Source organism: Amblyomma maculatum, chromosome 1 (assembly GCF_055883805.1).
Source record: "Amblyomma maculatum isolate TAMU_Amacu chromosome 1, ASM5588380v1, whole genome shotgun sequence".
Classification (NCBI taxonomy): domain Eukaryota; kingdom Metazoa; phylum Arthropoda; class Arachnida; order Ixodida; family Ixodidae; genus Amblyomma; species Amblyomma maculatum.
In genome coordinates, this window is record NC_139344.1 from 181913132 (window position 1) to 181928475 (window position 15344).

Below are 15344 nucleotides of genomic sequence, written 5' to 3' on the forward strand. Positions count from 1 at the left end.
ATTCTTAAGCAAGTTGTTACACCCTCAGAATTGCCAATTGGGTTGGAAATGGGAATGTTAGCTCAATAGTGAAGCAACATTTAGGGCTATGGCATAAGCCTCTCTCAAAAGGGAGGTTCTCCATCTGTGAATTTGTCCTTCCATTTTATCACAATAATTTTAAAGTCCCACTGGTGGGAAAATTGAGGTCAGTATGACTGGAAAATCATGACTGGTCAAGATGGGTCATAACTACTGAACCTTGGGCCACAAGCCAGACATGCTACGCCTGTACCATCGAGACCCATTTTGTTCTTTATTAAAACCTGACATGATAGAAATACAGCATAACCGGAAAATAAAAAGGAACATACCAATCTTACACTGTTGGTACATCACACTTAATTTTTTTTCAGCGCAGCCAAATCATCAAACAGGCTCAGCCATCCTTGGTGGTCAGGCTAAGCTCTGTAAATCATCTGCATGTATGTTACACTCTGAAAGAAATTTTCACGCATAGAGAGAACATTGGCATCATCAGCCTGGTGTGACAGCAGTACGTGGGAGAGAGATGCCACAGAAGTACGCTCATCTGAATGGCTTAAAAAGCAGTATGTGATGGCAACATGAGTGCAGACGTCTGCAAATGGCCGAGCCAAGAAACCCCGCCCAAGCGACAAGTGAACTCAGATGTCGCCAAATTTTTTGTTGCATGGCCATACAATAAAGGTATAAAGCTGTGCGCTGAAGCATTTTGTGGTTTTGTCAGCAACAGTTATGACTACAACGGTCCATAACTTAATTAACTCGTACTGTTTTTTTCTTTTTTCAGATCACAATAATTTACATAGTACGCTTCTCTTAAGATGGCCTCAGTTAAGAATAATTCTCAGACAAGACGAGCAATGTGAGATGATTGGTTTGCGATAGACTCAGTGTAAAAAAAAGCAACTTAAAATGAACTGTTTCGCATGTCCTTCAGTTAAGATTAATTCCACACAGACCATGAACCACAGTGAAAATGCCCAATGGCATTCACAGGCCATACAAGTGGCGCTGTTAAAAAAAAAAAAAAAAAAAAAAAAAAAGGTACCATGCTCTTGTCGGTGTGGAAAAGGCAGGGCACCATCATGCATGCACATGTGGAGATAATAAGTGGTCAGATCTGTGCACAATGTGTGCATCACGTTCCACGCTTTGCTCTCCCACAAAGTAAAGCATGCCTATGCACAAAGTGTGCACGCTCGTTGACTTGAGGTTAAAAACTCCAGGGCGACATTTTCAACTGAAACACCGTCGCAACATGCATGCTCATGGTGCCGAGATGACTAGACATCGGCCTTATGTGCAGTGACATGCGGAAAGGCATGCGGTGTACCTGCTCATAGAGTAGGCAAGAGCTATGCTGCAAACAGAGCGAGATAAGAGAGAGGCCCGTGGCTACACATCTGGGGGCCTTCAAGTTATTGGAGCAGGATAGAAAACAAAAGTGAGAAATACAAAAACAAAAATAGCAGCCACTGTGGGATATAGAAAGAAAGGTGAAAGTGAAAAGGAAAACTAGGTCAGTGCCATATTTAAGTAGGCCAACATTACCTGCTGCTTTCGTGCCCTTGTCTTCAGTTCACTTCATGCATAGTACAATACATGCTCTATTTTCAATCATTCTCTCTCTCTCTGGATGGCTATTTCACTGGATACTTTCATGAACCATATATTTAGTCACACCAAGCATGCTCACATATTTTTTTAGGGGCACTTCTGTTAAAGCAAACTTCGGCAAACAAATTTTCTGGTTTCTTGAAGTTTGTGTTAAAAGACATATACTGTATACATATCAAGCTTAACGATTCGTCTTGATGCGCAAAAAACATCTACTGAACGTTATCCAAAATAATGCACACTTCTTGTGATATCCCAGGAGCCAAACCCGATACACGTTCAAATTTTGAACCAGTAAACGTATGGGGGTTTGCGAGAAGTAGACAAGTACTAAGAAAAAGCTGCGGCTGCACTTCTAACGCCTCCCACAAAGAGCAGCCTTCCACATAAAGCTGTCTCCAAGCAGTGGCGCCGCTGTGGTGGCGATATGAAGCAGGCTCCTAACACGAGTTTCGGGCGACAATGCAGGCCATGCCCAACATGCTTTCCTCCAGCGACTGTGCCACTGCTCTTGAGCTTTTTGCAATCAAGCTAGTCTATTTCGGACCCACAGCAAACTACTCTTTCAAGCATGGACGTAGCCAGTGCTGCTAGGCCCATTAGCTGTGGCAGCACTGCACGCTATGCGTGTAGATGATAATACAATGGTGCTCTTCAAGACCAGTTAATTACATAATGCTCAGACCAACACATTGTGGCTATTGGTTTTGCTCAGATAGATAAAACAGGAGAACTTCCTTCAAGCAGAATCAAAATTATGTATATAACACCCCACATCCCATTAGATAGTGAGAGCAGTGGTACAAATGAACCACATAAAGCAAAGGAACGTATACTATATGGTGTCCATGAAAAACACTTGAAAAATATTGAAGATCATCTGAAAAAACCTGATTCACTTTGCTGTTCCCACTGACTCAAAACCCAAAATTCTCGCAAAACTTTTTTTTTTTTTTTTAGGATTGCATGCAAACTTTTTTTTTGACATGTCTTGTGATTATTTTCCTCGTGCTTCCAATTACAGTCGGAGTTGAAAGTTTCTGACCCCCCTCAAAGTTGTGAGCCATGCTGCACTGCATGCGGGGACCACCTGATAATCCACTCCAGGTGCCGAAATCTGCACACTATGCTGGTCTCGACACCAGAAGATCATCGTCTGGTGGAGTGCAGTATGATAGTACCATTCAAAACTTGGGAGGCTGTAAGACACGGTTGACCCTGGCCTGCCTAATAAAACACCCGACAAGATATACATTATCATGCGCGTTATCAGGTGCCCAACTAAGACCTAGAAACCATTTCATTTCTGTAGGGCTGCCGCAATCCAACCTTTCCAATCTCGCTTCGCTCTGCATGAGAACTACAATACTACAGTGGCTATCACCCTTCCCACACACCATTGCGATCGAATTCTCACTCAGTTCCCAGGCAACGAGCTCCCTCCATGCATGCTCTCACTTGACCAAAGCTTATCTGATGGACACAAGGTGTATGGAACAGAACTCAAAAATGCACATGATCTCCTGCAATGAAATAGATCCAGGACCTTCGAATCTCTGGCCAAAATCCTACCTTCCACAAAAATATCCCAACTAAAGGAATGTACAGTATCTAATAAGAACAGTGAAAACACACTGTGACCGACTGACTTTCCATCCTAACGCCATATGCCAAGATAGCACTCCACTGTGCCACATAAAAACTAAAATCACCCCTGAACACACACAACATACAGAAGCTCTACCTACCCAAATCGCACTGCAGGAGCTATCTGTTGAATACACTCGTAACATGAGAGTGCTTGCCCACAAGAATATCATATCCCATTCCTTAAACAACCTTTCCCAAAACTTGCACCCTACCTATTGCGAAAGGTGGCTTGCTCCTCCAACACTTCTGATTGCCACTCCTAATGTAATGCACTCATTATGTGCAGGGAAAGGAATGGCAAAAGCATTTATAGAGCATAAAAGTGGACATTTAAAACTGCCCATTTCTCTTTGTTAGAAAAGCCATAACCAGAGTAAGTTAAGGAGTTCAGCAAACTAGTCCTCAAAGAATATTACTGGAGCTTGTCCAACTTGACAAAAAGCACTCCATAACCCTAGACACCAGAAAGCACATGCCAAAACGGAGGAAAGCCATCCTTCAAACACCCATGAAGAACATGCGCTAGTGATAGTAGAACAAGACCTAACTTTCAGCTTCGATAATAGGAAGCAGCACCAGTAAACTCTCCTGATTTGTTCACTGAAACCTGAGATAATTCTGAGCAGCGCAACCATATTACCATAACTTATATTCCAGTCCTAGTTAACCCCAAGGAGCACCTAAAATTGGATAATTTGAGAACTTGTAATAACTAAAAGGGGTGGAGCTTCCAAATGCTCAGAATTGTCCATCTATGCACTTCTTTCACACGGATGGAACACAGGGTACTGCAGGCAGCCAAAGTGTGTCCTATCCATGCACATGCTAAACTTTCTCCCCCAAAAAAGCACCCTCCTTCCTGCTAAGAAACTTCCAAATTAATCAAAGCAGAACTAAGAACCTGAAGCATGTGAACTAAGTAGGTTAAATTGTGGTACATGGTGAAATAAGTTAAATAATGTTAGCTCGCGTAAACAAATACAAGGCGACTCATTTATTTCCACGAGTGATGATGCCCAGACTGCCCTTGCAAAAGCAAAATTACCATTTTCAGTGCAATCATTTTGTTTTTCTTTTCTTTCAGCACAATTATAACAAATTTTTGTCAAATGTTGCATGCACTGAGGTGCAAGTAGTTAAAAATTAGCACAACTAACAAGTTCTCCCTTTTCAAAACTAACATAGCTAAGTAGGCATTTTGCCTATGCTTAAAATGTAAGTTGAAACCCTCACATCTTGTAGGATGCGCCGCAACTTGAGAAGCATGGTCTTGAGACCATTGAGGTCCTGGCACACTGAACGGTACGAAGAGGAGTCCAACTTGACCCCACCATCGTCGCACTCTTGCATTACCACCTGACGAGGCGGCCGTAGGGGTAAGCTGATGGTACGAGGGCGTCCTTCGCTTGGTGCAGCAGCACCACATGGCGTCTTTAGGGACCAACGAGATGCTAGTGAATCTGAAGCTCTGCGCAGGGCTGCCCCTTCACTGCAAAAACAACCACATATATGCTGCAAACAGAGCACTTCCAGAGTATAAAACCTAACCTTTTTCTATTATTACAGCGCGATAAACAGGACAAAAAAAGAAATATATAACAACAAACAAAGTGCTGACTGCAACGCCTGGCACATAAAGAAGTGGATCAAAGTCACATACAAAAGAGCCCTTAGTACGAGAAATTAAGTTCGACAAGGTCAGTTGTTGGGCGAGTTTATCGCGCTGTAGTAAAGGGACATCGTCACCAACTCGCCCAACAAGTGACCTCGTCGAACTTCATTTCTTGACCAAAGGGCCCTTTTGCATGTGACTTCCATCCACTTCATTATGTGCCAGGTGTTGCAGTCAGCGCTGTGTTTCTCGTTATATGTTTCTTCTTTTGTCCCGTTTATCGCGCTGTAGTAATAAAACATGGTCACCAACTCGCCCAACAACTGACCTTGTCAAACCTTTTTCTAGCCGGTGAAAAAGAAATCCACATGTCAGTTGCATCCCTCTATTACGGTGGCTTTCCTTCGATTCTTCCTTAAAATTAAGACCAATGTCACTAAATGACCTTTGCCTCCAACTAAATTCTCAGTAGAATACTCAGCTCTCCTTTTCAGTCCTCCTCCTACAACAAAAATTGTGGTGGCCCCGTCAAGTACCCATAAACAATGAAGCAAAGAAAATGATTTACAGGTGCAGCTAGCTACACAATATGCGTAGCAGAATGCAACTCTACAAACAATTAAAACAGTTCTAAGGACCTAGCCATTATAAACTGTACCTATCATGAAGAAAACTAAGAAAAGCGAGGTCAGCCTCATTCATTACAAATGAAATTACTCATGAAACATCTTTCGCTTCATGTTTAGCATCTGCAAATTTCAGCAATGTGGCCCACTGAAAATTTTCTGCTCTTAGGGGTAGCCTTTAGAATTACAGCTGCCATAATGTAGTGGTAATAGCATAAAAAGTGATTTCCACCAGATCACTTCCCCCTACCTCCAATATTGGAGTTACCAAAATATATTCTGTACAAGAGCCACGCACATGTGCACCATGCATTAAAGAGATGAAGCTTTCAGCTCTTTTTGTGTCAGGCAATATGGACGTATTTGACACCGAAATAAAATTAAAGTTAAGAATGCAAAATCTTTAAAAAGTATAACAAGACATAGGCATTTTTAGGCTACCATCTTCGAAAACACTTGCCAGTTCATGAACTATAAAAGGCTGAAATGATATCCAAGCGCAGCTCACTCTGAGTGGTTACTGTCCCACGAATTCCTCTTCTCCGCATGAGAAGCAATGCTCGAGCGTGCAAGCCTCCTCAGTGGTGTTCCAGCATATTTTACAGTAGGACTGGATGAACTGCAACATACAGATTTCAAACACTGTCTAAACCTAAACAGCAAGATTAGATATTACAGTTAACACAGTTAAAAGATATACATAGCAAAATGCATGATCAACAAAGAACAATGATAGAGAGAGAAAAAAGGAAGACTTCCAGCCTAATAATGTTGACCAAAACTAGTTTCCAAAATAGAATATCAGCTTACTACTGTTTATTGATTAAACCTTTCAGGCCCACGTTATGTTCAGTGAGAACATAACACGAACATTTGTGAGGGGTACCACGTTATGTTCAGTGAGAACATAACATGAACATTTGTGAGAGCTGGTACCCCTGACTTCACAATAACACGAATGACCCAAAAGCATAAGAAATTCATGCAATTCACTCTCGCGAAATGTATGCCTTATTCGTAAAGAAAACAATGTACGCCTAATTAATTTGTGACCGTTTCTGCAACAAAAACTCAGCTACATTGTCATTTAGAAAACATTCCACCTCGTGAGAGGAAAAAAGTTACAGCACCAGACAGCACTCCCTAGGCACACTGTAAAACTCCATGATATCCCTTTTAATTTCCCATTTTCAAAAAGTGATCCTCTTCTCTAGACAAAAAAATCCCTACCATTCTGTCCAGGAGGAATAATAAATGTAGCCAGCATCACTGATTTCGTGACAAAACCTTTAGATGCTTGGAAAGAAAGTCTGAAAAGTAGCATGCACAATCATAGATCCCATGCTGAAAAGGGCTGAATGATCACTAACTAGTAGCAACCAGATAATACACAGTTTAAAGATATTAATTTGAAATATCAAACCTAATCATTACTGCTATGCACATATACATTCAAATTAGTGTTTCGTCTTATCAAAACCACAAGTGTTTTTGAGCAACACAACATTGTTGCAGTGAACTCAGATGCAATAAGCCCATAAAATCCCTTTCCTTAACATCCTAACCAATCAATCATATAAGGTTGATATCCCCAAATTATAGGCAAACTGGCATATTCAGAGTTCAAAACTCAGAACATATGCAGACACTATTACTTTAAAAAAATATGCCTTTATGCAGGGTGTCCAATGTAACATGAGCCAACAGTTAAACAGCAGAAAACATTTCAGAATGAAACTTGAGCAGTACTGTTAGTGGTTGCCTACCTGGTACTGGAAGGCCTTTTACCGTATGTTACATGACTTATTAGTTCAACCAGCTTATCAATTACTGGGGAATGCAAATAGTTGCAGTTACGATATTACAGCAAGTGGCAAGGATATGACCTTCGTGAAGGTAGCATTACCATGAATAAGTTCTTTACCTCAAAACAAGGTATGCATTTTGAACATTCTGAATCAGTTAATACTGTGCTGCTGGTTGTTAACGTGTTCACGATGGCACACCTGCAGTTGTCCTCACAACTTACATGTGTCTGCAACATCCCATGCCTGGCATTAGTTTCCTACCTGTGGTAATACTGGGCCCATGTACTGACTACCCTCTGAGCAAGAATAAATACCAGCAGCATGCACTGGCTGGCTGAGGCAGTGAAAACAGTTGTGGCATTGAGTTGCAGTACAAAGTGTACTAGAAACAGTAGATTAAAAAGCAATACAGGCATGACTACCAAGACGCAGTTAGCACATCCGCAGTAGTGCTTGCTCCGTCATCTCAGAGATAGCAGAAAAGGCACCAGTCACTTGCCATCTCTGAACAGTACCAATTTTCGAACAGCAGTCCGTTCATTTGAGCCTACCAAAGCAGTGAGTGATGCACTATGATCCTGCTACAAGGTGTTCCTTTTCACATATGAATAAACACCTGTTTCTGGGCATGCTTTATAAGAGTGTGCCATTTTCTTTGCGTTTACTGAGTGTTATGTCAAAAATAAATTAGTGACATTGCAGTGGCACACTCTAGATTTGGTACCAGATGGAGAAATGAGCACAATCAATGTGAATGAAGTTTTGATCACAAGTTACTTAACACAAATTTTTCAGCCGTATTCTTCATTCAATCCACATTTCCACATATCAGCCATCATGAGGATCACGGTCAGGATACAGGCCTGGTTGCTGACTGTTTAGGTGTTAACTTAACAAGTAAGATTTGGAGAATTCAAAACATGTATACCATGGCCTACATACATGCTACCTTTAGCTTCCCAATCTAAGAACACACACAATGCATTTTGATAGCAATCAAAACAAATGCATATGTCAACAGCTGCTTTCCCTGAGCACTTATAAAAAAGCAAATAAAGCAACACAGCTAAAGCATTCTTCAATTCACTACAGCTAGGCAAGAATGTGCAAGAAAGAGTTAATCTACTAACTATATCAAGAGCTGGTAATTATGCAGACAAGTAAAACAGAACGACCACTCACACATCCACAGAATCTTTGCATGAAGTCTCGAAGTCAAGCATGAGGTCATCAGAGCCCAGGCTTGAACAAGATGACCCAGCATCCGAGCACAAGGGATGGAGATCATCCAAAGTCCTGTCAACCTTATTCTGCCGCCCACTGAATGACTGTAGAGCATGCAGCTCAAAAATGGACTTCTTGACTGATGGTGCCCCTCGTCCTCTAGACCGCTCAAGGGCAATTAGTCCTGGCTGGTCAGAAATGTCATCATCAATCAGGAAGCCATCTGATGTGGGGCTCAAAAATCCACCATTCTTCTCCTCCTTAGTTGGAGTGAGTGGAGCTGATGGCATTGCAGAAGTTGCTTTTGCTCCGGCCTCTCTCTTCTGTTCCAGTGAGCTATCCTTGCTTGCATGGGCCGCTCTCGCGCCCTTAGTTAAAATCCCTTTTGCGATGACTGCACGAGAAGGGCTCCCTAGGCCCTTGGAATTTTTCGGCTCAACAGTTCTTTTCCACTGAGGAACCTCAGAACACTTCTTGAGCGGGGTGATTCGCCGATATGACAGGATTCCCCGGTATGCCGCGTAGGAGTCCGGCTGGTCATACACGCCCATCTTAGAGGCAGTCCCATCAGCTGTGGCCAGTTGCGCTTCTACAGGGAATGTGGTAGGCAGCACAGCTGAGTCCAACACTTTTCCTACACCAACAGCTTCCTTTAGAACAGGCGGCGACTCCTCCTGTAGCGTCGTGCTGCTGCTCTGAGCCTTTCCGCCACTCTCGCTACCAGCAGGTGGGTCACTCAGAGAGTGGCCCAGACCAGAGTCGTAGTCGGTGCTACCGCTGTCTCCGCTGTGGCTCCTGTCTGAAATGCTTTCCTTGTCTGGCGACACCCGGTTTTGACAGACAGCCCTCTTCTCTGCAGCGCCAGCCTCTCCTGTCGATTGCAGTGCACGTGTTGCTGCTGGCAGTTTCTCACTTGCAGCCCTCTGTGGCACTGGTGGAATTCTTGTAGTCACAACAGCAACCTGAGGCTTTGGCAACCCGCTCAGGTGTGCTGTGATCTTGGTCGGTATCTTTGTTGTGCCATACTGAATACGCAATTGGTCCGAGTTTTCTGAAGACACCTTGGCCCCTTCTGTTTTAAGTTCTGGAGCACCATTGTCAACTACATCAAGTGTGGCGGTATCAAGGTTCCCCTTGAAGTTTGTGATGTCCCTAGAGGGGTTTCCTTCAACAAAGTTGTTGTTTATGCTGGGGTTGTTCACATCAGCATTGTCAGTGACAGTTTTCCGGCCTCTCTCTGTAATGTCTGCTGTAACAGACACACCAGTTTTGGTTTGAGATTGTGTAGCATTTCCAGGTGATGCATGACTGGTACGGTACTTTGTAGGAGGTGGAATACACCGCTTGAAAGTCACTTCTGGTGTGTCAATGGGTGCAACACTACCCCTGGTGTACGGTGTTGGCCGTGGGAGACGTAGTGCGCTGTCTTGTGAAGACGACGCAGACATGGGCGCTGAAGAATATGGCAGCGAAGCTGACTTGCCCTTACTGGAGTAGCATGTGCCCATTAAGGCATGGAGCGCTGTACTGCATGTGAAAATGCTAAAAAGAAAGACAAAAAAATAAGTGCGACGAACCCTCTTTGAAAAAAATCAAAAGTGACTGTAGGAACTCGCAAGGCAAAACTTTTAAATTCAACACTGATATTTAAAAAAAGAAAATTGACTTCAGATATATTTCTCCAAATATTTCTCGCTCACTAATGACAAAGGGAGCAAAAGGGAAGGGAAATCTAAATCCTTCAAACTGAAGCGAATCAAGGAATGTTCAGCTTGGCAGCATTTTATTGGGCATTAAGCAAGCAGTTTTTGCAATCTATCATTATGACAACAATGCAAGAAAAGGACTGTACACCAGTGGATAAATAAAATTTCAACTGAATATAAATAAAATGGTGAAAATGACTAAACCGTGCTCAGAAAAGGAACAAAAAAATTCCATGAAGTAAACTTGCACAAACAGACGATGGACAGGAAAGATAGGTGCAGGATGAGTACAGTCTAATCTCTTCCTTCTTCCTTGTCCAGGCATCTGTCCTTACTATGAGCTGCTAGCAACAAGCCCAAATGCAAATTTTGCTCAAATTTCATAAAACCATACATTAAGCTACTGAGACAAGGCAAATTTGAGCACCAAGACAACTACAAATAATATTGACATTATAAACACTGGGATGGGATTGAATGTGTGTCATAAGTATTTAATATTAATTCTTGAACTGAATATTAATTGGTTAGAAAGCATTATTGCCACTCAAAACTGTTTAAAATATAAACACCTGTAAAGGAGTTCAAGTACAATCACAGGCATCAGGAAAATCACCCAGAGATTGGCCATGGATCATTTTCAAGTCAGCTTCACAGCAATGCTTGAGATCAAGTAATGGCAGAACAGGCAATTTCAAAAGCAAAAACTGCATGTGCAGTTTATGCACATTATAATGCAGAATATGCAGACATGGTTCTCATGATCACTGCATATGCTGCTGTCAAGTATTATGGTTAAATTTTGTCTGTAAGCATGTTCCGCAATTTTCTGACCAATAGGCAAATAGGAAAGCCAATTTGAACACTTTAGAAAGGGATCCATTGTGTGTTGATTTTAGGTGCTAAAGTTATAAAGTTACAATCTCACAAACAACTTACTTGATAGCCGAGTACATTGACAAAACACTGCTAACCTACATATAGTGCAGACATGCCAACATAAATTTTCTTTGCACGATAAGACAAACCACCTAAAAAATAACCAACTAAAAACACATCATAGCAAGGCAGGCTTTTATGTATGTAAAAAGGTAGTCATTACCATAGGCCTGGCTGCGCCCAGGACAGAGGCCCCTCCCATTATCCATTGATTAGCCCTGTCCAGTGCTTCCTCTGTCCCCACACATTTCCTAAGCTCAACTCCATAACTCTGCCAATTGCTCTAATGTATTGCTTCCTTTAAAATCCATTTTGTTACCCTGAAAAACTGTTGGTTTTGTGTATATTGCATCACCTGCCTTGCCCAAGTTCATTTGCTTTATATTTCAGCTTCAATGTCATTAACTCATGTTAACTGTCTTAATTTACACTCCCTTCTTTCTGTCTCTTAACACCAGCCTTAACATTTTTCTTTCCATAGGTCACTCTGCTATATTCAAATTAACTGCAAGCCTTTTCTCTGGCTTCCAAATTTCAGCCGTGTAGACGAGTAGTAGCAGGATAAAACTATTCACTTTTTCCAGCACATGGACATTGGTATGCTGCCATTCATAACCTGAGTGTGCCTGTCAAATGCACACAACCCACAATTATTTCTCCAGTTATTTCTTTCTCACAGTCCAGACCAAAGGACACTAATTGGTCTAGATAAATATATTCCCCTACATTTTCTAACACCTCACTACCTACTAAACTGTTGTTCACTTCCTAGACTGTTATATGAAATGAACAGTCAAGTACCTTTTACAAAAGCCACTCTGTTGCTTTGGTTGATCATAAACCTAAGACTTTTAAAATATATTGCAACAAATGATGATATGAAGATATGGCATGTACACAATAGAAAATTCCTGAAAGGCCAGAATGAACATTTATAATGACGTTAGATTACTGTATCATTATCGTAATTCATTAAGGTTGGCTCAAGTCATCTCAAAGCAAAATATAAAATTTAATGACAAAACACCACGAACACAATGCAATTAAAAATGTCAGAGGCACAGAAACCAAATTTTCCATTGTGTTTCCTTCTTTATACTGGTAATCAAGATGTCAGTATACACATTATACATCCATGACCCATGCCTAGTATAAAATTGAATTTCTTGTCTAATAACGACTCAGTTCCAGTTTCAACAGCTGATCGAAGGCTGTGACATCAAAGTTCAGGGTACATCATGTGAGGAATGAAAACCTATCATATAACCTGCCCTTCATTTTTACTACATTGCATAAGCCAGCCTATCTCAGCACCTAGAATGATAACAAGTGAAGAAGCAACTATATCAGTTTTTTAAAACCTGATGTGACTTCTACTGACATCCCATCATTTGGTTGTTGAAACTAAAGCCAAAGCAGCATGGATCAAGAAATTCTTTAAATTATTAAGTATTGCAAACATACACCACATATATATCCATTTATACTGAAATATTACACATCATTACAGAGCAAAACAAACACACAACTAAAATTTGGTGTCCATAGTCATCTAAAAACAGCAATGTTAGTGAGGGAATGGAACCTTTTCTCCAAAATGCTCCCTACGCACAGTCCCAATGCACATATAAATAAATGTACCTAATTTTTTTCTTGGGCAAGAAAATTCACACCCAGAATATGTAACGTTATGCATTAGGTCAACTGTCTCCTTATGATGACATATAAACACTAAGAGGATCACAGGATCACCTTAAACACTGTTCAAAGCGGAACTAAATCTTTTTATTCCCAGTATCAGCCAGGTGCATTAAACATAACTTATAGAAATATCAGCGTCAGTGCCCACTGTTCAAGACAATGTGCTATCCTCATTTCTGTCAAGAAACTGATGCAAAGCAATCTGTACGTGAAAAATTAAAACGTATACAGTACATCCAATGTAAGAAGGCTGCCTAAGGCAGGCTACTAGATTATGCTGCTAGCAGACTCTTCAGCAGCAAGTTGTGGTATAAACCCTATAAACTTATGTTCCCACATCACGAGCATTTTTAGATTTACTTCCAAAGACTAAATGAAATTTCATAGCAAGGAAACAGTGTAACAACCAGGCTTCACAAGTTGTATGCACATATACATACACACATCACATCATCTTCTGTAAACTTGAAGCAAATAATAGGAGTAAACTGACAAATGGAACTACTCTGATATATATGCAAAAGTTTTTCACAATTCAATGAAAAAGAAAAAAAAAAAAGCCTAACAAGACAGTTGGCATAAAAATAAATGACATAATTCTCAGAAATACTGCACCGATTCAAGTCTGCAAAATTTGTAAATAAGAGAAACGTGGAGAATTCATAAAAGGACAGAGACCAAAAGAAAATGCCAAGACGCCACAGAAAGGAAGCCTAGCCTTATCTCAATAAACAGAACCCCCGCCCCCAACAATCCACTATTTCAGTCTGCGACATCGTAAAGCAGTACAAATACAAAAATATTGGTCAGCAGGCAGTGGTCTGTTCTTACTGCACTACCATTCCTTATTCCCGCTGCGCAGGAAAAGTTAATGAGGGTTAGAGAGAGCTTCAGCAGAATACAGAAATTTATTGCCAGATTATTTGCACAAGCACAAAAATGAAAAAAAAAAAAAAAAAAAACAATGCAGAACTGATTGAGTATTTTTGTCAATATGACTCATGGGGCTTTTCATGACTCGAGCTATAAGCTCCGATTGTAGCCAAGGTTTCCGATTCTCCTGGCACCACGACGCGAATGCTTGGAGCGCGATACAGATCAACAGAGAATATAGATATAGCCAACCGAACGTTTCAATATGTTCTACCTCTTATGTGATTTGGCAGAACCTGAACAGTCACTTGAAACATCGGGTCTATCCGCTGCAGCTTCAGTTCTACGTAATTCTATGAAACATTTAAAATGACAGGTAGCAGCGCTTCTTGTCAGTTTGATACAGCGCTTCCGGTATTTTCTTAGCGAAAGCAAAAGCCCAGCCTTTCTCATACCGGTACTCAGCGTTACAAAACAAGTTTCTCAGCACCTTCTCAGTGAGTGCAGTGTCCAAACGGTGAAAATTACAATTAGGAGAACATACACACAAGATGATACCAATTAGAATCTCTACCAAGTCTATTAATACCGAAATGGAAGTCACGGAAACTGCCATGGAGCGCAAGAAACACCACAATTCAACTAATAACGGGCCGTACACTTCGTGTGAATAAAGCGAAACTAGATGAAGACTTCGTGCCCACGTAAGGACAGAGAAATTATAACACGAAACGACCGCTGTAAACACACGCCGAAGCGGACGCTGTTTCGATACTACCTTCAACTGCTCGAAACATTCTCCTTATGATCGCATGCTAAAATCATGATCGGCATGTACATTTCAAGGTGCCCATATGATATAAGTTAAACAGAGAATAAATAAATACACGCATGAACATTTAGTAATGCACTGACACAGCAGAGGAGGCGTCAAACGAGCCGTCGCTGCTGAGTGCCGACGAGGTAGCCCTTAAGGCAATATTCGAACAGACAATTATTTTACAATTATCTCCTATTTGGCAGCATCTCGCAAGCACTACGTAATGAATGACCTGCAAGCACTAGCAATATTCAACGTCTCTCTAAATTCTGAGTAACTTACATTCATTAAGAAGAGGATCGTATGCGTAGACAGCTTACGTCCACTGGTAGCGTAACAGACGACAGCCGAGCATATGAGCCGAGTATGAAAAAACATACGTCACTCAGACGCTCCTAACTTTTATACTATTACACATTCGTAAAACATTCGTTAAATAATATGGACTGGTGGAGGTAACAAGACAGCACTTGACACTAGCCAGCGGCCGACCGTCGCAGGCGGCCCACTTAATTATCACGTATTTGCATCGATAGATGGCGCTAAGTTCATGACAGGCAGATCGAACTCGCCGGTAGAGCGCTTAGTAATCAGTTTGATGGTGCGAGTATGGTTGGTGTGGTGGCCCAAGGTAAAAAAATGTTTGAAAACAGCAATTTTAAATGCGTTTGTGCAAGTGAAAATTACCTACTACCGCTAGTTAGAGTTGAGCTGCGGGTTATCAACAAAAAAATGGCGATACGT

The 15344-nt window shown here is 41.3% G+C and overlaps 1 protein-coding gene across 3 annotated transcripts in view; it reads right to left on the bottom strand.

Annotated features, from left to right (window-relative positions):
• The window catches only part of LOC146205050 (uncharacterized), a 62313-nt gene extending 47186 nt beyond the window's left edge, over positions 1-15127 (bottom strand). For all 3 annotated transcript variants that reach the window (XM_084589736.1, XM_084589735.1, XM_084589737.1), the window contains exons 1-4: positions 14883-15127; positions 8520-10103; positions 6038-6148; positions 4525-4780 (exon numbers count right to left, since the gene is read on the bottom strand). In XM_084589736.1, the coding sequence (XP_084445862.1) occupies positions 4525-4780; positions 6038-6148; positions 8520-10069 (1917 nt within the window). In that variant the 5' untranslated portion in view covers positions 10070-10103; positions 14883-15127. The remainder of the gene's footprint in view (positions 1-4524; positions 4781-6037; positions 6149-8519; positions 10104-14882) is intronic.
• Between the last annotated feature and the right edge of the window lie 217 nt (positions 15128-15344).